The 26,119-nt window shown below is 34.2% G+C and overlaps 3 protein-coding genes and 1 long non-coding RNA gene across 8 annotated transcripts in view; 2 read left to right on the top strand and 2 right to left on the bottom strand.

Moving 5' to 3' along the window:
* Window positions 1–1,360: 1,360 nt before the first annotated feature.
* LOC107007108 (putative clathrin assembly protein At5g57200) lies at window positions 1,361–5,589 on the top strand. The gene is made up of 15 exons (XM_015205582.2): window positions 1,361–1,766; window positions 1,896–1,965; window positions 2,338–2,435; window positions 2,598–2,736; window positions 3,203–3,330; window positions 3,411–3,503; window positions 3,594–3,644; window positions 3,719–3,784; window positions 3,873–3,938; window positions 4,037–4,117; window positions 4,208–4,288; window positions 4,385–4,567; window positions 4,681–4,756; window positions 4,831–4,952; window positions 5,031–5,589. Exons 1-15 carry the CDS (start codon window positions 1,686–1,688, stop codon window positions 5,439–5,441), a joined length of 1,746 nt encoding a protein of 581 aa, XP_015061068.1. The 5' UTR covers window positions 1,361–1,685; the 3' UTR covers window positions 5,442–5,589.
* On the bottom strand, window positions 3,024–5,284 carry LOC107007109. 4 transcript variants are annotated; one of them, XR_001455008.2, is made up of 6 exons: window positions 5,149–5,284; window positions 4,512–4,753; window positions 3,973–4,418; window positions 3,699–3,866; window positions 3,395–3,594; window positions 3,024–3,310 (listed from the first exon to the last, which is right to left on the bottom strand). It is a non-coding gene; the product is annotated as an uncharacterized LOC107007109 (long non-coding RNA). The 4 variants fall into 4 exon arrangements; XR_001455010.2 differs by having other exon boundaries at window positions 3,060–3,594; window positions 3,973–4,222; window positions 4,307–4,418; XR_001455007.2 differs by having other exon boundaries at window positions 3,060–3,594.
* On the bottom strand, window positions 5,559–15,349 carry LOC107007107 (ABC transporter D family member 2, chloroplastic). 2 transcript variants are annotated; one of them, XM_015205581.2, is made up of 10 exons: window positions 15,055–15,348; window positions 14,789–14,984; window positions 14,636–14,703; window positions 14,021–14,347; window positions 13,737–13,901; window positions 12,648–12,876; window positions 8,506–8,744; window positions 7,481–7,799; window positions 6,907–7,178; window positions 5,559–6,108 (listed from the first exon to the last, which is right to left on the bottom strand). In XM_015205581.2, the coding sequence occupies exons 1-10, from the start codon at window positions 15,253–15,255 to the stop codon at window positions 5,923–5,925; spliced, it is 2,202 nt and encodes a 733-aa protein (XP_015061067.1). In that variant the 5' UTR covers window positions 15,256–15,348; the 3' UTR covers window positions 5,559–5,922. The 2 variants fall into 2 exon arrangements, with proteins under 2 accessions (XP_015061067.1, XP_027769381.1); XM_027913580.1 differs by lacking the exons at window positions 5,559–6,108; window positions 6,907–7,178 and adding an exon at window positions 7,195–7,399 and having other exon boundaries at window positions 15,055–15,349.
* Window positions 15,350–21,088: 5,739 nt separating this feature from the next.
* The window catches only part of LOC107007541 (zinc finger CCCH domain-containing protein 37), a 20,584-nt gene continuing 15,553 nt past the window's right edge, over window positions 21,089–26,119 (top strand). The window contains exon 1 of the mRNA XM_027913644.1: window positions 21,089–21,154. The gene's annotated coding sequence lies outside the window, so the exon portion shown is untranslated. The remainder of the gene's footprint in view (window positions 21,155–26,119) is intronic.

Here is a 26,119-nt window from a genome sequence, read left to right as displayed (position 1 = left end):
AGGGCGTTACTTTTCCTTTCTCTTAGATTAGGTTAATAATAAATGAATCTAGGAGGGTAGATAATCGAAAATGATGAAAGTTGATCGGAATATAAAATGACAAACTCTGAATTTGTCTTCCGTTGATAAATTAGACACGGATCCGAATATGATAAATTTAGTTTTAGTTCAATCCATTTTTTTTTTACCTTTTTAATATTGTTATCTATAAGTATTTGGGGGTAGTTTTTATTAATTTTATATGATTTTTGCATACCTTCGATACATCTTAGTCTCAGCTGGGGTAAGTGATAACTCGGAGCTGTTACAATTTCTACCCTTCGGGGGTGAGCATGCAAATCACATGGGGATGTAAACCGCACTAGGCAAACTCTGCGACAGACTCGACTAAAAAGGCATTGAGGAGGAATCAATTTCGGATCATTCATGTGAATAACCGCTCTCCAAACCAACTAAGTCCTTCGGAAAGATTGGTTTACTTGTCTAATCATTATCTTTTCACTTAGATTTGTAAAATTTCAAATTAGACTTTGGCTTATTGCTTATTTGCAATAAAATTCAATTTCATATCGCCTAGTTTTTACTTCATTAGTTACAAACAAATACTGAGTGCTGACCTTATTTGTTACGTTTAAACCCCCGTATAATTTGTAAGATTTGGCTGCGGCCTATATTTGTGAACCTCGAAAGGTGTTTAATACCTTTTTTTAAAATAACCTGAACTCTTATTGATATGAAAACGTTTCGTTAAAAGTTGCAGTAGTTTACTTATTTATGTTTATTAATACGTCTTAAGTAATTTTTATTAATATAATATTGTTATGTTTTTTATTTTAAATGTCGACGCCATTTACACAAAATTCTGCATACGTTACTGGTTGAACCTTGTTGAAAATTATATTTTGTTTGGATGGTGGCGTAGAAATTGAGTCATTCAAACCTATGGAAAGCTTTATTGAATCACTAGTTTGTGTAAAGGTGAACAGTGATATATAGCAGCAAAATAATAAAAAATTCACTTAGAAAGAATGTGACATAAAAAAATAATTTAAAATAAAATGACTAAAGAATCATGAATACCCCCTAAAAAAAACCTCATAATGTTCATATCGGATTTTATAAGTTGTCTTATGAAAATCATCTTCAAACTGGTGATACTTGAATCTCAAGTTGATCTTATAAAGATTGTGACACCTTGAAATTGATCAAATAATTGATGATAATGTATACTTCTTCTTTGTTGTCACCTTGTTCAACCATTGAAAGTGGTGCTTATTGAAAAAGTAAAAAATGAAATGAATAAGCATGTTCACAAATAATTTTTAATAAATAATATATTGATAAAATGAATTAATTGTACATAAGTAAATTTTATAAAAGAAAAAAGACCAAAATGCACTCGATGAGATGATACTCAATATTCACCAAACGATTTTCATTTTTCAACCCTCCTTTCATGCAACTTCATTATTGAAAACACAAACCATGCATATAACCTTGCATAAGAATCAGTTTTAAAGGGAGAAAGTATATGTCATGCAATATGTGATTTTCAAGAGAAAAAATAATAATTAGAATTAGAATAAACAAATCTCCTCCTTTCTCTTTTTTATCTCTATATCTCTTTTGATCCAAAAAGTGATTTTGAATTTCCAAAATAGAAAAAAAAAAATTAATCATTTTGAATGGAGAAAATTAGAAAAGCATATGGCAAGCTTAAAGATTCAACAAAGGTTGGCTTAGCCAAGGTCAAAAGTGAATTCAAGGTTTGTAATATATACATAAAAAAATATTTTGTTTTCAGAATGCACGTTAAAAAAGAAAAATTAAAGCTAAGCTAAATCAATGTGTATTTCTAGATGAATGATCTTTTAATTTCTTGTTTTTAATTGAAGGATTTAGATATTGCAATTGTCAAAGCAACCAATCATGTCGAGAGCCCTCCAAAAGAAAGACATATTGCAAGTGAGTATATTATTCAAGATCTCTTGTTTATACTCTTTAAATTTGCCAAATTTATATATTTGTGATCATCTATATATACATCCAAAATGAGGTTTCATTTGTAATTTTGTTTGCCTATTAGTCACTATCAGATACATGTGAATTACATAGGGATTTTCCTAGAAATTAGTATAAAAATTTACAGAAAAATAAGTGTTCCTGCAAATATTCATACTAATTTTCAGGAAAATTCTCATGTAATTCACAGTTTTTTTTATTGAATCTTTGAGGCATTGCCAATAATATTAATGTCTCTTTCTCCTATCAAGGACATCTTAATCATTTTTGGTTTACATGAGATAACAAAAATATGGTTATTTCTTAACATTTCAGGAATTATTGTGGCAACATCAATTACATGCCCAAGAGCAGATGTTGCCTATTGTATTCATGCACTTTCTAAACGATTGTCAAAGACACGAAATTGGATTGTAAGTTCTCTTAGCTAATTTACTAACTAGTATTATTTATTGAATCGTAAACAATAATAACTATGCCTCGATCCCAAGCAATATGAGATCGAGTTCATGAATATCCTCATTGATCATGTTGTCTCTATATCTAATCTCATTTTCATACAATATTTTTCACAGGTTGTCGTAAAGACATTGATTGTTATTCATAGGGTGTTGCGAGAAGGTGATCCTTCATTCAAAGAGGAACTATTGCGATGCTCTCAAAGAGGGCAGATTTTTCAACTATCAAACTTCAAAGATGATTCAAGTCATCTTGGTAATCTTATCGTGTATCATATTTTCATGGTTATAAGTAGGGTGAAAAGTTGATATACTTGACCTCGTCTAATATCTATGTCCTCGGACAATCCTGGTGTGCGTGAGTAGAAACTTAAACTTGTACAGAGTTGAACAAGTAGACACACGTTCTATATGACAATTCACATCCTATAAAGTGTCCTACATGTTTATGTCATGTAAGACTCACATGTCTACTTGTTCAACTTTATACGAGTTTAAGTGTCTATTTGTACCCACGTTCTATATGACAATTTACATCCTATATAGTGTCCTACATGTTTATGTCATGTAACACTCATGTGTCTATTTGTTCAACTTTATACAAGTTTAAATGTCTATTTGTACATAACCAAAGTTGAAGGGCATAGATTCCAGCTGAGGCCAAGTTAAAGGCCTCATTTCAGATACCTTAGTATTGCAATTGTATTGTGTTTTAAACACAGGTTGGGATTGCTCAGCTTGGGTACGTACATATGCACTCTTTCTGGAGGAAAGACTAGAGTGTTTTAGGACAATGAAAAATGATATTGTTGCAGAAAGATCAACCAAACCTTCAGTTGGAATAAGCAAGGTGCATTTTGTTAGTCATCTGCATATTTTCATGTAAGATACATAATGTAAACAATGTAGATAACCTGAGTTTCACATCAGGTTCATTGTAGAACTAGGATTTTGAATGGCGAAGAACTTCTAGAGCAGCTCCCAGCATTACAACAGCTTCTTTATCGCTTAACTGGTTGCCAGGTAGTAACAACCTTTGCTGTTTTAGCCGCGATAAGCTCATTGCTATACCAGTTCTCTGACTATCATCGTTTTCTCTGGTGAATTTCGCAGCCTGAAGGAGGAGCTTGTTATAACTTTCTCATTCAGTATGCCTTGGCTTTGGTATAGAAATACTACTTTTACCAGCTCAAGAAATGGACCATGTCGGAAACTTACTCTAATTGTTCTTTTTGTAGGTGTTGAAGGAAAGTTTCAAGATCTATTGTGCAATCAACGATGGGATAATCAATCTTGTCGACTATGTATGATGCTCCTCTCGTGTCTTTGATATCTCCAGCTCATTAACCATTGCTGTTTTTGAACTTAACTTGCTACTTCATGGTCCTGCAGTTTTTTGAGATGTCAAAGTCTGATGCGATAAAAGCTCTCAGTATATACAAAAGAGCTGGACAACAGGTTGATAAAATTCATTTCTTTTGGATGTTCTTACTTTTTACAGATATGGTATTAACATATCTAAGTTTCTTCTCTTTTTTTTTCTCCACTTAATGTAGGCTGAACATCTCGCTCATTTTTATGACTTCTGCAGAGGCTTGGATGTAGCGCGTACCTTTCAGTTTCCTACATTGAAACAGGTCTTTTTTCCTCACCCTTTTGGATAATGTACAATCTTCATGAATTACGTTTCGTTTAATCTCTCTTCATTCTTGATCTTTAACTTGCAGCCTCCTGCATCGTTTCTGGTAACGATGGAGGAATACATTAGAGAAGCACCTCAAACGGATTCAATGCCAAATAAAAGGCTGGTGAGAACGTAGTTATACAATGCGGTCACATATAACAGGCTGGTGAGAACTTAGCTTCATCGATTTGGTTATAGTGTTTGCCTTTGTGACCTGCAGGAGTATCGAGAAACCAAGCAGAAACCTGAAAAGCCTGAAGAAATTGTTGCCGAGGCAAGTGAAAACAAAGTTCCAGATGCTAAAATTAGTGAAGTAAAAAATACTGAAGAACAAGAGGAAACAGTACCTAAAAAGGAAGAAATACCAACACTGATATCAACAGAAGAACCTGTTGATTTGCTGGTATGCATTTCGAATTCACGGGGGACAGACGAAATCTTTGTTCATGGCTCGTGTCTCCTTCTTTCGTGTGTAATAATAGTCTTGATCAGAATATTTTTCATCTCTGTGGACAGGGCTTGAATGAAGTGGATCCAAGAGTTGCAGAATTAGAGGAAAGCAATGCATTGGCTCTAGCAATCGTTCCACCTGGTAATACACACAACTTGTGTAAAGCAAGAGGGTGATTCTATTTTAACAGTTGATGTATTTGAGATATTATGCAGGCAAAGGAAATCTATCAACAAATAATCAAGTAGGTGAAAGCGGAAAATCATCAGGATGGGAATTGGCTCTTGTTACAGAACCAAGTAACAATAGAAGCCAAATCACACCAGATAAAGAATTGGTATGTCCTATTCATTCATAAACTTCCAGAACTATGAGCATTGATTTCATCGTTACTTTACCATGGTTTTTTTATCAGGCTGGGGGATTCGACAAGCTATTACTTGACAGCTTGTATCAAGATGATGCATCTAGAAGGCAAATACAGCTGCAACAAGCAGGGTATAGTGCAGGATATGGGTATGGATATGAAATACCTGGACAGAGTTCAGCCAATCACAATGACCCTTTTGCAATGTCAAACCACATAGCCCCTCCAACAAGCGTACAAATGATGGCGCAGCAACAACAACAATACCAAATGATGCAACAACAATACATGATGCAGCAGCAGCAGCGACCACAACAAAATATGTTGATGGTACATAATCAATATCAAGGCCAATATTCTCAACAAACGTGGTATATGGGATCTTCCAACCCATTCGGGGATCCCTTCAGTTATCCACAAAACAACATGCCACCACGGGGAAACCATCCATTGATTTAGAGGTCGTTTTTCAATAAGAATATCATATCCTTTCATTCTTTTTGGCTAGAAGAATTCTCAATCTCCTTCAAAAGTTACTACATTTAACCAGTCATGGTTCTCCTTTTCATTGATTATTATATCACACTGTTAGATTTGTTTTCTATTAGATCTACCTGTCCTTTTAACCAGATATCAATATAATTACATACATATAGAACACAAACTATATAGAAAACAGAAAATTGTTATCATATGATTTCATACATTTCTTAATTGTATGAAAAAGTTGAAATGACATTTTGAGACACATTCATCAAGTACTTCTCAAAAGTTGTGCTGCATTCACTAATAATTTCCATGTCCAGTCCAGTCCACATTGACCATACAGTAACAGCATAGTCAAGACGAAATTCTGGGAAACTTCCTCATGAGCAGAGTGGAATCCTATTAGCATCCAAGCATTAGTATCATGTACTAAAGGAAAAAATTATTTGCATGATTACTGCTTCGAAAAATTGTATATTGGGTCCTCCTCTACGTCCTTAAAGCTCCAATTCTGCTGGGTACTTGTACTATCAGCAGTAGATACGTGTAAGACCTTTTTATGGTATTTGTAGAGGGTTCTACGGTGGCCAATACTTATATACGTGATTCCTGCAGCTTGGATTAGCTGATATAGACGTGCCTGCAGAGACAAAGTACAACAAAGGTTTTTCTATCATCTCCGGTTATTTAGAAGCAAACACAAGGGAAAAAGAAATAATAAATGGAGTGAAGAATTGGATATGCCATTTGATTGTCGAAACAAAGTTCAACGTTTTGAGAGGAGAGATAGCAACAAATGTTCATATGGTAAAATTTGAGGTTTCATATGTTACTGCAGAAGATCAAATGATTTTCAAATCTTGACTACAATTGAAGTGCATCTTGACCTAACAGTGCTTCAGATAGAAAAATTTGAAGCTTAACAGACCTAGCAGCATTTCAAAGGACAAGAGGAGGTGGAGTGTTTACCTATCATGGAGCGGAACATAAGCCTTGAGCACGGAGCAAAAGCCCACAACCTTTTTTTTTATATATTAAGAAATAAAACTAAATTTGAAAATAGCAAATATATAAAATACAAACAAGGCAAATGTCCGGCCTATGCTAGCATTAGCCCAATTAAACTTTTACTTCCCATAGTTGTCTAGGGACTCGGGCACTTCAAGCTTGCCTCACACCAAGGAAAGCTCACGAGTTCCCAACTTCCCTTTTTAGAACGTTGGAATGAGGTACTTTAAACTTTGTGACTTATTAAGCCTGTATGACTAGTGACTAGCAAGATTTATTTGTATATGATTCCAGCCTGTATGGACAGAGACCTATACCCCAGAAAAGTGAAGTGTACTAATCTGAAGTCTGAATGAATACAATCCACATGACTAAATGAACTACAAAATAGGACAGCAAACAAAATAGCATCTGCAAATCATTGAATTACCTCATTGGCTTCATCAAGAGCACTAGTAGACTCATCCAACAGAGCCAAAGTTGGTTTTGAAAGCAATAAGCGGCCAAAGGCAAGGCGCTGTTGCTCGCCAAGGGATAGAACGCTCGACCACTCATGTGTTGAATCTAGGCCGTCAAAACGAGATAACAAGTGTCCAAGGGATACATCATTGAGAACTTGTAGTAGATCCTCTGATGTAGGCTTCTTTGATCTATCATTCACACACCTTGCATCCCGTGCACGCATCAAGAATGGCAAAGAATCTGTATATTGTCAGTTGGAAAAATTTCACCAGATAGAATCTTTAAATAGTATTCTTCCAATAGGTAAAACGACTTGGGGGCACCACATAGAAATCTACATGCAAGTATATTTAGGAATCGGATATAAAGCAGTTCACATTGAATAAGAGCCAAAAGAAGTGAATCAAAGAATAACTAAGCAGCAAGTGCCAACTGAGATGAGCCATATGAGGAATGACAACCTGTAATGAGACTGAGAACCTATAAGGCGTAACAATGGCATAAGAAAATGATGGCAAGCTATGGATCATGAGATGTCATACCAGTTTGTTTAGCATCATCTGACAAGTTATCTGAATCTTCGGTCCATGTAGGATACAACAACTGTTGTCGAAGGGTTCCCAAAACCATATATGGTTTTTGAGGAAGAAAAATTACACCTTCGGAACTTCTACGTCCTGCGGAATCCCCTATGGTCTCATTAGTTGAAGCCACTTGATGAGAAACTACATCTGGAGAGTGCAGCATTTCCAGGTCTCCTCTGGGTCGGACATAAACTGTAATTGCTCCATTCCCGAAACTCCAAAGACCAGCTACCACTCTCAGCAATGAAGTTTTACCACTTCCACTTGGTCCTGTAACCTATGAAAAGAACCATTAGCAGAAACATTTGAAAGGGAGATTGGTATTCATCTAGGGGCAAGGAAGCTGATAAACACCCCGTCTGTCAAAGGGAGAAACACCTCTAAAACTGGAGTATTTGTTCCATGCACGTTTTACACCTTGAGCTATTTGCTTAATACACCCCAAGAACGCCTATTCACGCTTAATACCATAGATTGTCCACTTCTTTCCCATAAAACAATTTTTTTAACTTCCCCCATGTATAATATATTGTATTGTTCATACATTATATTGTTAAATAAGAAGTTGGAGACTTTGAATAGTATTATGTGCACATCATATGTCTAGATGGTTAAATCGATCATTGTATCTATAATTTTCTTCAAATAATCTTTTGCTTACCAAATTCCTTTTAGGTGCAGATGAATACAATTCTTCTCTTAATGGTAGAACAAAAAATAGCAAAGGATCACTCATTGCCTTAAGCAAGTCGCAGAGTCGTAGACTATTGCTTTAAAGACAGGATGGAATATTAACAAACAAATTTGTTGACCTTATATGCCATGCTTCAGGACTTGCATTCTGCCTGTGATGTGTAAATATGCATCACCCTAGGCCTCCCCTCCTCTTAATATATTAATTGCCATTAACAGTACAATTTTTTCCTTTCCCTAATAAAGCAACAAATGACATAAAAGCTGAAAGTGGACATGTCAGAACTCACCAGCAAGTGATCCTTCTCAAAAATCTCAAAAGACAAGTCCTTAATTAGAGTTGCTTCACTTGGTGTCTGTACAGTCAAGTGTTCAACATGAAGTAATTTTACACGATTGGAAAGAGGCATAGATCCATTCGAGTGTAGCCCATTGGAAGAACTTATTAAGCAAAAGTTAAGCTGGATCTTTTCGTTGGAGTCTTGATCACCTTTTTTGCTGTTGCTATCCAAAACATCATCAAATTCACCTGCACATTTTTAAAGGTGTCAAAATGGTTTGCTGAATGCTTATTACTGCTTTAGGGCAGTGGGTCATGTTAGATGGAAATAGCAAAACTGGGAAACTAAAAGAAGAAACAAAGTTGAAGAAAATAAAATTTCAGGTAAGAAACGATTGAAAAGTCATAGAACTTATAACATAATATGACAAGAGAGGAGATTGCATTTAACATCCTCTCTCAAGAATCTTATAGTGCAAGCAATTATAGCTTATATATATTAACTACTGAAGACCGTACGAGCTTAGCTTCTTTTATTCAAACATTTTAGTTTCGTATTCCCATATTACCTTCATAGTATATCATAACCATGATATGTGCAATCCCAGTAATGATTCAATATTTCTTCTTGGATTCAAGCATAAAGTTTGATTTACTAGGCATTTTCCTCAGCACTAGTTCTCGATTCTTAATATAAGACTTCCCCACCAAATAGTCCGAAATTGCTAATTAAAAGCATTTAGCCACATTACTAACATCGTTAATGTCATCATTTTTGCATTCCCAGAATTGAAGGCATCCACTTTCTGCTTTAGCTCAAAAGCAAGCTGGCAACGCTATCAATTTTCTGTACCTTAACCTAGTTGTGCAGATATTAGGGAAAAGGCTCAAATATGCTATTGAACTTTAAGAAAAGGCTCATCCATGCTATCCGTTAAAAGTTGGGCTCACCTATGCCACAGTCGTTCAACAAAGTGACCATTCATGCCATTATTTTTTAACGCTCCGGTTTGATGATTTTGCAAAATCATTTTTTCGATGTGGCCTCTTATCAGAGGTTCACGTCACCAAAATTAAACCAGCCAATATTAATTATGCCCTATCAATACTTCTGCTTGAGTATCTCTTCAGAGATGATGAACTAGGCAGAGATATTGAATCAGATTCCCCGTTGATGACCAATATCGGCACAAAACCTGCTAGTGGAAGAGACGGAGGATAAGGATTCTGAGGTGGCGGAGCAGTATGAACAACAAGTAGATCCAATGACTTCGACTGTGAATTTTTTGGACTTAAACTCACCAGCAGAGAAATGCTCAGCGATAAAGACCTAACTGGTGAGCCCGACGTGGAACTGGAAGACGAGTATGAAGAAGATGAGCTCAACCCACCAAAACTCTTCACCTCAATGGAAGCAAAAGCCCTACTGACGCCGATCCAGTTCCAATCAAACTTTCTCTGCCATCTAAGATTCTCTTGGAGAGTAAAACTCCTCATCATCTTCAATTCTACAGAAGATTACATCTGCATTCCATGATTTAGCCTCAAACTCTGTCCATGTAGTGGCGCCAATGAGTGCATCTCCAGTGAATCCATTTTTCTGAATCCGTGGCAGTACCAACAGTGCCTCCATTAATTTTGGCGGCGTGAACCTCTAATAAGAGCCCACATGGGAAAATGGTTTAAAACCATAAAACCGGCCCGTTAGAAAATAATGAGATGAATATGCCCTTAGTTGAACGGCAGTGGCATAAATGAGCCCAACTTTAAACGAAATGCATAGATAAGCCTTTTCTCAAAGTTCAATGGTATATTTGAGTCTTTCCCCTAGATACAATAATAAAAAGGCAGAAATAAATGGCTTCAATAAGATTATATGTTGTTGTTACAAAACAATAGAACATAAATTCAAACTTGAATACATTGATGTGTTCTTAATTGAAATATCACATTTGAGAAGAAATCAATCATCAAATCGCAATGGATATTTAAAAAAAGGGACTGTTTGGTATCTTTAACGTCTACGATTACTTCATCACTTAATAACAAAAAAAAAATTAATAACAGAAATGTTAGAGAAAACAAGACAAAATGGACTAGAAAAGAACTTTGGGCTACAAAGATTACTTTATCACTTAAGACAAACACAAGAAAAAAGAATTAATGACCACTCTGGAAACTACACAGCAAAGCCCAGTTCACAGTCAAGTCTTGCTACTGGGACCTCAATTCTGAACAGATAGCAACAGACAGAGAAACAGAGCATTGGAAAGCAATGTGGAACGCCAAAAGTAAACCGTAAGGACTTGTTTTATTTGGCCAGTATGCAGGAAAGCTGGCCTCACCCATGAAGCACTACAAAAAAGAGGATGGCAGATTTGTTCCAAATGTTTTATGTGTGAACAGAAAGCAGAAGTCAACAGTCATTTGTTTCTCCATTGCGATACTGACACAAGCCTATGGAACCGTTTCTTGCGCATATTAGCCACTAGGAGTTAGCTGATTCATGCCCAAGACAACCTTGGAGTTGATGAATCACTGTTCAGGAGTAGGCAAAAGAAAAAGAAGATTGGTGGAAGAGAATACCAGCTTGTATATGGTGGATTCTGAGAGAGAAAGGAATGATAGGTGTTTTGAAGATCAGAAAATCAACATACAGAAGATAAAGATGAAGTGTATAAGCCTTCTATTTTTTGGTGTAAACAAGAGTTGGTAGGGAGGACAGTAGATTTAGTTGATTTTAAAGGGAACTTGTAAAAGTACACAAACGGGGGTGGTGCTCACCACGCTCTGGGATGTAAGTTTCCTATTCATCAAATTTTGGATGATGAACTTTTTGTGTGAATACAAAGTTACCCTTTTTCTCAAAAAAAACAAAAAAAAAAACAGAAATGCCTGAGAAAACAAGACAAATCGAGCAGAAAAGAAACATTGAGATAGAATTGCAGCTAGCATTTTGGGTAGGCTAGAGAGAAATCAAAGATATTTTGAAGGTAAAGATGTCCATATGCACACACATAGAACAAGCACCTATTCTTTCAGGTTTATGGTGAAAAAAGATAGATGTATATGAAGTTACCGCTCTATCACAATCCCTTTCCCTTCATTTATAAAGGGACATTGAGCTTTTGCATCATCAGTACTTAGAACCTTCTTGGTGCTACTTCGGTGGAATAACATATCTTACTTGTGAAAAGAAAAAAGCACAAGTACAGATCAAAAAACAACTAGGGAAATTGTCCTACTTCGGTGGAATAACATATCTTACTTGTGAAAAAAAAAACAAGTACAGATCAAAAGACAACTAGGGAATTGTCGTGGGAAAATAAGAAGTTCATAATATAAAATGGATATAGTATCGTGAGTCCTTGCCCAAGCAGGGTTTGCAAAAACATAAAACGCATTGATTCAAATCTACATCCAACTAGCTTTTAACACTTATAACCCCAACTGTTTTGGTTCTACACAGCTGGGACACGCTAAAGCCTCATCAACCAGAAAAAAAAGAGCACCTCAATCCCAGAAAAAGAAGTTGGGATCAACTATATGAATCATCAATATCCATCCTTCCATTTTGCCTGTCTCATTTCAACCCATATCAAATTGTCATGAATCATGTGACTCACCCAACCCAAGGGTAGTTAGAGTAGACCAAGAAAATGTTACATTTCCACAGTCTCATGTAGGATGTAAAAATTTCTGTGGGTGACAAGAAAGTAAGGGAAGACCTTTCTTATGAGAAGGTCAAGTTTCTCAAGTAACCTATCCCATGTTATCCGACATCTATGTAAAGCCTAATACAAATTTTGGCAATTCCAAAGGTCAGAGTCTAGGTCTATTACAGTCCCTTTTGGCACTAACAGAAAAAACTGGTAACATTAGGCACTTGAGATGCTAATTGGGTTGGTCCGACAATCAACACAGCAAAATAAACTATGAAGAATGTAAACCCAGTGTAATCAAAAAAATTCACGTCATATCAGCCAAGAAAAAGTCAAGATCCTTCACATTGCCAGATATTCACGTATATTCCCTCCCTCCAACAAAATGGATCGGCAGATGCTCCTCTAAGGGATTACATTTAATATCAGTATATTCAGTAAACCTTTTCAATGTACTTGGAGAAGAATGCACCATCCAGAAATAACATACCTAGTCGGTCAATGACGGCTGAAAAGGCACTTAAAGCCTGAAACTGATAGACAATGAGAGAGAAATCACCAAGAATATGATTAAAAGCGGACACGGATTGATTAATAACCCCAAACTCGATTTTTCCAGAGAAGTACATAGGTGCAACAACTGCGGCAGGAAGAATTTGAATAAGATAGCGGTAGCCACTGGTGAAGAAATCCAGATTTCTAGAAGATATCAACAATTGCTGCCAAATTATCAAAAGCAAGAGAATCAATTTTAAAATTCACTAAGAAAACAAATATAAAATTAAATAACATAAAGCACTAAACATTTTCAAAAGGCATCAACATGCATGAAAGAAAGTCAAAAACATTCAAAGGGAATACTAATATAAGGTATATGGAGTTAGTTTTTTTGCTTCTGGTTAATTAGGGATGATGAGATTGCAAATATCATATAAAGACACAACTCAAATAGATCACTTTTTTGCCTGCATCACAGCGCATCTTTAAAAGATTTTAAACTACCCTTGAAAATGTGATCTACATAGAAAAAAAATCCTTGCTGGCAAAAACACAAGGCAATTAAAGGGTCAATATGGTGACAAGAAATCAGAATGCATCCTTTTGCTGAAGAAAAACTTGGAAGCATCCGTGTGCCCAGATAGAGAAGAAACATTACAGAGGATTCATACAACTCCCAATTAGTTCGGGAGTGAAGCACAGTTGATAGATGTGATAATGTTAAAATCAACAGGATAGATGTATTAATAATTGATAAATCCTTGGTGGGGATCGACTGCGAAGAGTCTCAACTTTTACAAATATGGACGTACTCTCAATTTTTTCATGTTAAACAAAATGGAACTTGCTCCCAACAAGATTATATAAGTTTAGACAAACTGAGATGAAAAAGAAAAGAACTTACAACTTCTTCACCTAATAATAATATTGGTCCTCAGACAAGCATTATTCAGTGTGTGACATAAAACAATTTTTTGCAACAGAATTAATATATTGAATCACAAATGTGACATGATATGCTTCAATGCAGGCAAAAACTGAGAGAGGTGTAGCACCAAACTAACTGTTAAGGCCTCCGTACATTAAGGTTTTCAAAAGCACTTCTGAAACGAGTTAACAGTAGTTGCATCTCATTCTCTTCCCCTCCATAAAATGCAATTGATTCAGCATTTTCTCGAACGCGCACAAGACCATAGCGGAAATCTGCTTCTTTCTTCTCTTGCAAAAAGTTGAGACTCACCAATCCCTGAATTAACCACAATTCCCATCATTTGTCGAATTCCGAAAGAAGTCTTGCAACTTAGAAGTTCTCTAAATGATGTATTACTTTGAGGTTCAACAGAAATATGAAAGCAGAAAAAGCACCTTTCCAAGGAAGACGCTGAGAGCTGTTCCACCAAGTGAATATGCAAGAAGCACACCAAAAAGTGGTGGGTAGATACCGAATAAAATATTGCTGAAAGATATTAAGTCTATAGCAGCATTGAAGAGTGTCAATGAAAATGAGAGAGCTGTTCCTGTAAAGGAACTTAAATCGTCAACAATCCGCTGATCTGGATTATCGATGGTAGACTGTGACTGAATTTTGTAAAATGTCTTATTCTTCAGATACCGTTCCATGTAATAGCTTGTCATCCAAGATCTCCACCTTAAAGATAACTTCTCTCGTGCATAATCTCTCAACACAAAAAACTGCAAAATACATAAAGCTCAAAAACTAGAAAATGTACTACAAAAAGAAACTTGGAAATCACAAGACCTCATCCCGTTTAGTACACATGCATATGTATATAGTGATAAAAGGTAGTGCTCCTTCTAGAGAATGTTTCAAAGTATACTTTTTACTGAAGGCATGATACCCTTCTAATCTGTACTATCACCACTGTGCCGTTGACTATGAAATAGAATACCAAGTATCCAAACTAGGTTGCAAAAGACTACAAGGAGCTATACCTAAAAAATATGGAGCAATGATCTCACCGGGATACCACCAGCAAAACCAGCAAGATAGTATAACAGTTGTTTGGTGAATTGTTCTTGGTCTTTGTCTTCGCAAAATTAGATCAATGGAATAATTAGTACAACAAATTCTAAAACGAAAACAACAAAAAAAAATCGGGAAAGAGATCGTACTGGCAAGTGCATTATAAAAGTCACGGCCGAGGAAACTGAAGCCAACACTAATACCAGTGGTTCCTAAAGTAAGGGCAAAAACCGCAGCTAACTGCAATCTCGCCTGAACTTTATCATCAGAGGACCAATACGGTACAGCAACCTTCCAGAACCTTGTCATAAGTGATTGAAGATCCGGCGGCTTTCTTTGCTCATCCTGATTATTTTTAGCAATAAATCGATTTAAGGCGAGAATTTGAGATGAGGAAAAAGAAAAAAAGAGGAACCTGAATGGGTGGTGGTACTGGCGGAGTTGTTGTTGCTGCTGCTGCTGTTGTTGATAATGAAAATCGTCGTCGAGTGGTCATTGCCTGAAACCTTAAGGATGAGCGATGACTGAACTTGGAATTGCTATCAAAAGTGCTAACAATATTAGGAGAGACGTTGAAGAAAGGAGATTCTAGAACTAGTTTTGCTTGGGTACCCATTGATGGAGGAGCTGCTCTCTTCTTCTACTTACGCTTTTTCAGTGTTTCTTATCCAAAATACTCTTTGATTTGCGCGGTCCATATTAAATTTTAGATATATGATTAAAACTAAAATAGCTTCACTATAACTGACATATGTTAATGTTATGTTAAATTTTCTTTCATTGATTCTACACTTTTTTTTAGTCATGATTTTCAAGTTATTTGTAAGCAGAGTTGTTAATATAGTCTAGTCCACTCCATTCAGGTTAATTCGTATAGGCTTTGGTATTTTATAGGTCAGGTTAGACTAGCCTATTTTTTATGTGGGTCGGAAAATGGTCGGCTCAACCCACAAGTATGTGGAGGCACAGGCTTGTCGGGCCAGTCCACTTTTTAAAAAATTATATATATATATATATATATATAATTTAATTATTAATTTAAATTATAAATTATAATTTAAAAATGTTATCATAAATATCGACAAAACAATATTCATGATGTTAATGTTACTACTTGTTAATCAAATACATAAATAAAATTATTTTTATAAAATATTTATTAAGTTAAGTTACCATTTTCAGAAAACAAAAAAAAATTATTAAGTTTTTTCAAGTAAAAGTATAAATATCTAAATAGAAATATTAACCTAATTGTTTTGATTTTGGACTCTCTTTAATTTTAAATTTAATATTATATTATATTTTTTAATTAAATTTTATTAACCCACGGACCGGCCCTACTGATATTTCTCAAGCCCTTCAAATCAACAGACTTATTCAGGCTAGGCTAAAAAGCTCTTTTCTTAAATGGGCTCCAAAAATCTTCGCTCAGCCCTACTAAATCCGAGTTAGGCTAGGCCGGCCCAACGGTCCTAGCCCATATTGACGGCTCTATTTGTAAGTAAATTATTTTGATTCTCTACCGATATAATTATTAAAGTGGAGCACTTTTAATTCAATTAATATAATAAATTTAAAATTAATAGTGATTATTAAAAAAATTGTAAAAATTGATTCGCTTTTTTGAAATGATAGGAAAAACTTAATTGAGCTAAAGATCGAAAAAGTAAAAGTTGATAGAGCTAAATCAACTTTTTAGAAATTAAAACATAATTTTAATCAATTCATCGATCAGTTATTTGAAAAGTTTCATCATAATTTTGAACAAGATTGATCAAGTGCGATGACTTTTTATTATTATTATTTTTAAGTAAAATTCGTATGATTCAATCAATTATATTTAAAATATCACGAAATATCTAAACGATCGAATTTAGATGATTTTTTATTTTCTGTTGTTTTTGAGAGAAGAAAAAGTGAGTAAATCGAGTTAGTTTAATTTTTTTTGAAAAAAAAATTATACTAATCAAGCAGGTAGAGTATTTCCATGTTCTTTATAGTTTTGTTAATTTTTGCACCCTTTTAAGGCTTTCATGAGGTCTTATTTAACTTCATAGTCAATAAAAAAAACTAATTTTGAAGGTTTCTCCTTTGTCATCTCCGATAAATATATGTCTGCTTTGCTAATAAATACAAATCATGTAACTATTGTTTGACTCCCTATAAATAATCTTCATGGCATTATTTGAGAAAGACTCTTTTTTCATAAGTAATACATTTTTAAGATCATGACTCATTCTTTTGATTTCATTTGTCTTATTCATTCTCATGTTTCCTCATGCATGCTTAAGAAAAGTCTAATTTTTTGAAGATATGATTTAGCTCAATTAATTGCTTCATGAATATATGCATTTGAATATAAGTTGCATGTATGACTTATGAAATACATTTTGAATATGGATGTTCCTCCTTAGTTATGTGCATTTAGATGAAGTTTTATTTTTGTTAGATTATTAGTCTCTCTGTTACGCTTTTCATGCTAGTTAAGTTTTCATTCATGGACGAATGCTCCAAGGGAGAGATATAGTACACCTCAAGCTTCAAAAAGGTAAAAGTGAGCTAACGAACAAGTCTACAAGCCTAAAACAGGACAAAGACCCTTCACAAGAACCTAAATGGTCCGTTTAGGGCACTATTGGTTGTTTAAGGCAAGTGGATTGGCCATTTAGAGCTGTCAGGACCCAACATCGCCTGGACTGTTCCCTAAACAACCAGTATAGAGGTGGACAGACCATTTTGGAGTCCAAGCCCAACCATTTAAGGGCTGACAAGAAGGAGGTCTCTCCTAGGCGGTTCCTTATACTGCTAGTAAGGTCTTGTACGGACCATCTTATCTTTTTTAGGTGACTTCGTCAGTTTTTAAGTTAAGGTTATTTTAGTCTTTCTCCAAATTGTTTGGTACCTAAACAACCTCGTTTTAAACACTATTCCATGGCCTATATAAGTGAATTAAGTCCTAAAATTACCAATTGTAAATCATTCACCTAATTAAATTCCCTTTGAGATTACCCCTAATATCCTCTCAATAGCTAAAGAAGAAGAAGCTAGAGTTTCACTTCAAGAACTACAGTTCACTATAGATTGTGGAGATTCATCACTAAAGTATGTTAGGAGTCAATATGAAGTCCTTCCTCCATAGGATTCCTAAAATCTCAAATTTCACAAATTAGATTTTCAATTGGCATAATATATGAATGTGCCATTTAACTTGACTTTAAATCACATTTATACCCTTCAACTTTGAATGTACACAAATAGACACTTAAACTTGTATAAAGTTGAACAAATAGACACAAATGTCCTACATGTCATTCAACATGTCGTTTTTTGTCCTACGTGGTGTCCTACGTGTACTGTGTCATGTCGGACTCATCTGTTTATTTATTTAAAAGTTGGATAGTTAAGGTGCCTATTTGTGCATTATGAAAGTTGGAGGTCAAAGTTAAACTTTGAAGCCAAATTTAGGGTCCAATATATGTATTATGCCTTTTCAATTTAAAGTTAGGATTTTATTCAATCTTCGTGGGTTCTTTTTAATTATTATTAATTGATTATTTTCTATATTCTTATGCATGAATTGAAGTAATTACATGATTTTAAGTAGAATTCATATTACACAAGCATAGTCCGTGATTTTTAGACTATGAACACATGATGAAACTAATAAACTATGAAAGAAATTTTTTTGAAGATAGGCATGTTTTTATGAATTTGATGTAAGTAATTGGAGGATGCTTTGAGAGTAAAGTATCAATATTTGTCGTGTAAGGGTTTCTCATATACAACAAAAACATGATTGTAAAAAAGATCTCACATAAAAGATTTATAAAGTTTGAAAGATTTTCTCATCTAAATTGAATGAAGGTATAAGCTATTCTAAATGAACTCTAGCTTGAATTGGTTGCTTAATTGGACCTTTCCATGAATGATAATGTGACTATGATTGATGAATACTCCGTGGAAATTTACTTAACACAAGGTGGAAAAACGACGAGCCGACGATTATCCATTTTCCATAAACTATGTGTCACGATAGAATGAATGTCTCAATAAGACATTAGGTAGTGGATACACTTTAGCTCAGATTCATTGTTTTTACCTTGGCAAGTAAGGATATCCCTTTTCACCGTGTGAAGACACTCGATTTCATGTTACAATTCACATGGTTTATGTTGGTACATAACAAACTTCCCATAATAATGAGCTGAGGTTACTTTATGAAAGTATATCACAAGTGTATTGAAGATGTTTTGCTTGCATTGACTATGATTATGAGTTATGAATTATATTTTCTAACCTATTATCTTATGATTTAGCTTAGCTATTACATGTCATGTAGAGTCCTTTTAGCATGATTTTATAACTTTTTTGAGTTGTTGTCATTCTATGAACATTCTATGTACTAATACATACTTGTGTATACATTGTTTTACTAATGTAGGGTCCGAGCTCCTACTTCTCACACTCGTGGCTAGTTGATCCATTTGCCACTTGAAGATTAGTGAGTCATCATATTCCGAGGACATAGACACTTTCATTACTTTTTTTATTTCAGTTTTCAAACTTTGTATGTAATATATGGGTTACGTCTCAATCACTTCTTTTGATATAATAGATGGCTTATTCGGACACGTATGTTAGACTTTTGCTTTTGTCAAACTCTTTTATGATATAAGATTATTTCTTTGATATCTTTATTTCTATTATCTTGTATGATATATCCAAGTGGCTTGTATAGGAATTTTAAGATTTTATAGGTCATGTTGTGCCCAGGGTATACTTTGAATCATGAAAATTTAAATGTATTCTTTTACCATGTGTCTTCTTTCTCTACTCTTTATATATGACATTAAATAGAAATCTATACGGATAAAATGATTTTATTGGACCTCCCTTAGATAATTAATAAGTGATCCTCATCAACACTAAAGGTAAGGCTTTCTCCATTTAGCTTAGCAATCTCAATTTGAAGGTGAAAGTTCAATGTTGATCGGGCAAAGCAAATCAACGCGATAAGGTAAATCTTCGTAAACTTATACACTTCTCTAATATGAAGCTTATATAGTTATCTAGATCTAACTTGACTTCTTTTTTCAATGCATGATTGAGCTGATTTTTTTTTATCGATTTTAATTTTACTTATTTCAAAACTCTCATCAGACGCTATAGAATTGAGATGCATGACGAGAAAAAACCTAATCAAATCTTCAAAGGTATTTGTGCTTATTTCTCTACTTAGCTGAAGGAACATATAATTGTTGGTTCTAATTAACCTTTGTTTAGATAAAAATTTTACAATGAAATGTGCTTAATACAAGAATTATACCACCATTAGTAGATATTTTATAAAAAACCGATCAAATTAAAAGTAACGAACAACATATATTTATGCGTGCATGCGCGCGGACGTGCTTGGATACGTGCGTGCGTCTATAAATATATATATATAAAACAAAACAACTATTAGGACATTTTATATATTGAACAAACTATACAAAGAAATGACCCAAAGTGTTGTTGCAAATTTGTGTTATAAAACCAGAAAATACTGATTCTAATAAATTGTTTAGAAACACAAAGTAGCTGAAATTTATAGAACCAGTAAGAGAGATGAATAGAAATTTAGTTCATGAAAAACTAAAATCTGTAAAAACGTACCAGAATCTGAAAAAACCTATTAAATCGGAAAAAGATCAAGTCCACTGAACTCACAGTGTCCCCTTAAGAAAATTATTCCCCTCTAATATTCGATGTTTGATTTGGAATATAACCTCCCAGAGTAAAATGATCTTAATCAGCAGAATGTAGATATCAAAAACTTTACTGTCAGCGAACCAATCCACAGCAGGAAAGTACACGAAGAAAAATGTGTGCAGAAAAAGAAGAAGATCAAAAAATTCGTTAGGAAATATTCTGAAGAATGAGTTATATTTATAGGCAAGAAGAATAGGTTCCGAAAGGTTGCAACCTTTCAGAAATCACACGACCATTAATGAAAGTTACAACCTTTTAGCACAGTCATGGCGAAAAATTTAAATAAAATGGGACCCGTTTTATATAGCCTAGAGAGGAAACACAAACAATCATCAATTGAATCAAGTAATCCTCGCCGATATTAAAGGTAAGGCTTTTTCCATTTAGGTAAGCAATTACTCAATTTAAGTCAGAAAATTCCCTTATCCTCGATTATTGCTTGTTAGTCAAAAACTAATAAATATCATATGAACCCAGAAGATTCTTGTTCTGCCTAGAAAGCTAAAGGTGAAAGTTCAATGTTGATCGAGCAAAGCAAATCGACGCGATAAGGTAAATCTTCGTAAACTTTTCTAATATGAAACTTTAGTAGTTATCTTGATCTAACTTGACTTCTTTTTTCAATGCAAGATTGAGTTGATTTTTTAAATCTATTTCAATTTTAGTGATTTCAAAACTCTCATCAAATGCTACAGAATTGTGATCTATGACGAGAGAAAACCTAATCAACTCTTCAAAACGATTTCAAGAAAGATTCAAAGGTATTTGTGGTTATTTCTCTACTAAGGTGAAATGAACATATAATTGTTGGTTATAGTTAACCGTTGTTTAAATAAAAATTTTATAATAAAAAATAGCCTAAACAATTAGTAGATCTTTTAATAAAATACTGATGAACTATACATACATATATATCAAGAAAAGACCTATTAGGATATTTTATTAAAATGAACAAACTATACAAAGAAGTGGGCCAAAGTGTTATATAACCTTCAGATGAAATCAAGTGATCCTCGCCGACATTAAAGGTTAGCTTTTCTCCATTTAGGTAAGCAATCACTTCATTTAAGCCAGAAAATTTCTTTATACTCGATTGTTACTTGTTCGTAAAAAACTAATTAATATCATATGAATCCACAAGCTTATTATTTTGCATTTTAGTGATTTCAAAACTGACAAGAACAAACTTAATCAACTGTTCAAAGCAATTTCTATTGTTGAATGTATTGAACCTTAATCCTGGAATTTGTTGTTTGTCTAGATTGAGTAATATTCAACTTCTAAAGGTGATTGTATTTAACTTCTATACCTATGGAAAAAAACTTCTACTGCATTGCACGATGTGAACAAAATGCTCATTCAAAATCTATTTTGAAAGATTGGACAATCCAATATTTGATTGGAAAATTATCCATCAGATTTCTCCCACTTCGAAGACTATGTAAAAGTCTCATTTTTAATTATTTGCTGAAGAGACTCTTCCTTTTGTTGAAGTGAAAATAACAGTATAAGACAGATTATTAATGTGTGTTTGTCTTCTTTTGAGCAATTTATATCTCACAAAGGACTAATTGTTCAAACAATAAATTTAAAACTCTTAAAAGCATCTACGAAAATAAAATAAACAAAGTTGAGGACAAAGGATTGTAAAAGCACCCTCTAGAAGTTACCAGCATTGTCGACCTCTTAGCATTCATTCATCGCATATACTTAAAAATAGCGAAAAATTTATAACTTTTCATAGCACATCATATGCTAAAACATCACTTCATATTTATATAAAATCACAAGTACATAGTCTAAACAGTAAGTCTCCTTTGCCATCTTAGACTCAACAACTTTAGAGTAGAATAGAAACACGAACCTTAACAACATAATCTAGACCATTACATAATTTTGAATAAGAACTTGACAGAGGAAATCCTTGAATCTGAAGGATCCCTTTCTTTGAACTTGGGGAACATCTATCCAAGTTCACCACTTTGAGACAAATCCTCTAGCCATCACCACTTACAATTAGTGTAAAAAGATGAAGAAGAATGGTATTAGTACAAGAATGCACTAAGTATGATAACCATGTAAAAACATGAGTTAAAGAGGACGTTTAGTTATAATTCATGTATCATGCCTTTATAGCAAAACTTCATGATTATTGGTACACTAAGCACAATATAGTTCACATACTTCATATATACATGGATATCACTCATAATAATACTTAAAGACATTTCATCACATCTAAGAATCATTATTAAGGCATAATTTACACATAAGAACCATCACCTAAGACAACATCCCAATCTCACTAGTGCGATGTACAAGTAGCATCCCATACTACTACTCATACCAAGTGATCCTAAGAAGTCACCCTAGACTTAGACACATCACATTCAATAACATACCACACATGCATTTAACCTTAGACATAAGACCAACATACTTCATTAATGGTCACATAAGAACTCTCTCATTCATTTCATTTTAGTCATAACTTATTAATTCATATCATAGGTGAATCACTCTCATAACCCCTTCACAAGTTTGCTTGTGCAATGTACACATGGAGTCTCATACCCCCACATATACCAAGAAAATCCATTTAGAAGCCATAAGTGTAATTCAAATGCATAATCATAATTCATATCTTGACATAATTCATTAGAATGCTTTCAAAATTAATTTGAGAATGAACTCATGGTTAGATTGAAAGATAGGATTTTTGACTTACGATTTATGTTGAAAAACCTTTAAAATAACTCCTTAGATAAAAGATTAACTAAGGATCAAGGGTTACCATACATTAATAGAAGAAAATCCCACACATTTGGAGAATAAACCACTTCAAAATTCATGTTCTAGCTTGAGTTGAGTTTGACCTCCAATGGAGGTTTGAGAGAATTTGGAAGAGAGGAGGGTTTTGCGATTTTTGATTTCTTATTGGAAATTGGGGTTTTGACTTGAGAAAGGGTTAAATATGACATAAAAACAGTTTATAACCGACTCCTAAAGTTGCTAAAACACCCCAGACTTATTTAGACTTTTAGACATGTCATACTTGACTTTAAAAGACGCGATCAAATCTGAGAAGTGGTTGTGCGTCGCGGAGACAACTCCTTATTTGTCTTACTAAATTTTTGAGGCAGTGAGCCTTGTGTCAGGCGCGCGAGGCACAGACAGAATGAGTGCCAAGCGCACGATGCATGAGGGCCTCCACATCTTGGTGTTGCACGCTGTCTTTGACAGCTTCCTTGTCCAAGGTTTGGGTCCTTCTCAAGGATCCTTAGAGTGGTCCTCGGGAGTCGTACCCAAACGTTTTGACCCTTAACATGTCTACGGAGATACTGGGCTCACCACCACTGTTTGACTCCAAACAACACATAAAAACAAGGTAAATATACAAGGACACACTAACATGCAAAAGACTAGTTCCCGGACGTCTTGGATGTTTGACCTTAAAACCACTTCAAATCAACTATACAAGCTCTAAAAAACTTTATGAACATATTATTAACCTTTTAAGTCATATGTGAGGCTCTAAATACCTTATTTCATTTTGAGGGACTTGACAAGGATTGTTTTGTTTCACCCCTCTAATAGAAAGAAAATCGAACACTAAACAAAATGGAATACCAATTATTAGCAATCAACGTTCATATCATGTGTGTAACATTACATGAAAAGCCCAATTTGACTAACACTGTAATAAGGTAATGTCAAGATACTTTGTCATATGTCTTTGTCATGTCTACCTTTATAATAACCTTAACAGGCTTCCTCCTTTCCTATTGTCCATGACAATCTCTTGAGTAGGAAATACATTTTATTTATTTTTATACCTTACATAAATCCTGATTGGTTAGAAGATATTAATTTAGGCAGTATCTTCTCCAATCTCCTATGACTCTAGAAATAACTTTGTTTATAAAATTAATTAGACCCATAGGTATTAGGTCTGAATATGTTTGAACTAGGTATTTTTTTTCAAAAAAAAAAACAAATGAGTATGAGTAAATGATCTGAGGAGAGCCTGACCTTAAAAGAAACAACAAACAAATCTATAGATATCCAACTCACTATGTCCAAACTCTTATGATAAAACAAACATGTAAATCCATTAAGCCACTAACGCTTAATTAAGTTTAAAAACTACTTAACTTACCTTCTCAATAGTAAGCATTTTGTTGAATAAATCATTATATTATTATACAAGGTATATGCTGGAAGTATATTGATTGGTGCCTTAAACTCCTTGAGAGAATTTATCGTCGTACCGTCTTATAGATTCTATTATCATAAGTTCTTCATCTTGTATCCAATTATCATTCTTGTCTTTGATTCTTTTGATCTTTCGTCTAATTCGTCTTCCTTTCATTAAATTATGAAAATATCTAGTGTTTCCATTTCGTTCCACAAATGAATCAATGCCTACTTTTTGTCTTCAATATTCTTCAAAGTATAGATAATTTTTTTATTCTGTCTGATTTTGTTGAAGAATGCATTTGTTGTTGTTACTTGGATCGATAGCTTATTAATTAAGCAAAAAGACTTAACATAGCTTATTAATCAAAAAGACTTAAATATCTATTAACTTAATTCTCTTTTAATTCATTCGAATGTAATTTAGTCTAGGAAAAATTGTGTGGGTAATTAGTTAATTAGTGAACATAGTTATAATATAAATTAATTAAGACACACACAACTTAATTTTTAACTTTGATTAGGTGCGCCTCTCTCCTCTCTTCCTCACTCTCGCTTCTTTCCTCAATTATACATATACAAATACAAATCAACATACACATAAATAATTAATTATATAACAGATATACAAATGCAACCGCCTCTCTCCACTCTCTGCACTCTCTCGCTTGCCTCTTCCCCCCCCCCCTTCTCTCAATTTTTCTTGTCACACACACACCCTCGCTTGCCTCTCTCCACCCTCTCTCAATTTTGCTTGTCAGACTCTCTCTCGCTTACTTCTCTCCTCCCTCTCTCAATGTCTCTTTTCTCACACACATTCTCTCGCTTGCCTTTCTCTTTCCTATCTCAATTTCGCTTGTCTCTCACACACACTCTTGCTTGCCTCTATCCCCCTCCCAATTTCTCGTCATTCTCACACACAGAGTTACATATATACATATCAACTGCAAATCTCAAATAATGCTTCTTTTATTGTCACTACATTTTGATAATGTGATAAATTTTTTAAAGAAATGCTCAATTGTGATATAATTGATTTAAATTTTCGAAAAGCGTATGCTTTGAAACATTTTATGGGGAAATGGTGAAAGTTACCCCTCAATGTCTGTTTACTAGTTAGGTTTACCCTTCATTATCTTATGTTGTTATTCATACCCCGTTGTTTACAAACTTAATACCCATACCTCTATTTGTCACGACCCAAAACCGAGCCGCGACTGGCACCCACATTTACCCTCCTATGTGAGCGAACCAATCAATCTAAACCTTAACATTTCAATTTAATATCAACATAAAGCAATGCGGAAGACTTAAACTCATTAATAAAATACAATTCAATAACTTCTAAAATTCAACATCTATTATTTCCCCAAAATCTGGAAGTCATCACCACAAGAACATCTATGATCAAATTACTAAACTAAGAGTATTCTAAGAAGCTAAAACAAATAAAAGCTAGTCTATGCCGAAACTTCAAGGCATCAAGACATGAGGAAGGAGATCCAGTCCAAGCTAGAAGCATTAGCTCA

Source organism: Solanum pennellii, chromosome 12 (genome assembly GCF_001406875.1).
Source record: "Solanum pennellii chromosome 12, SPENNV200".
Taxonomy (NCBI): domain Eukaryota; kingdom Viridiplantae; phylum Streptophyta; class Magnoliopsida; order Solanales; family Solanaceae; genus Solanum; species Solanum pennellii.
This window is presented reverse-complemented; position numbering and strand designations above follow the sequence as displayed.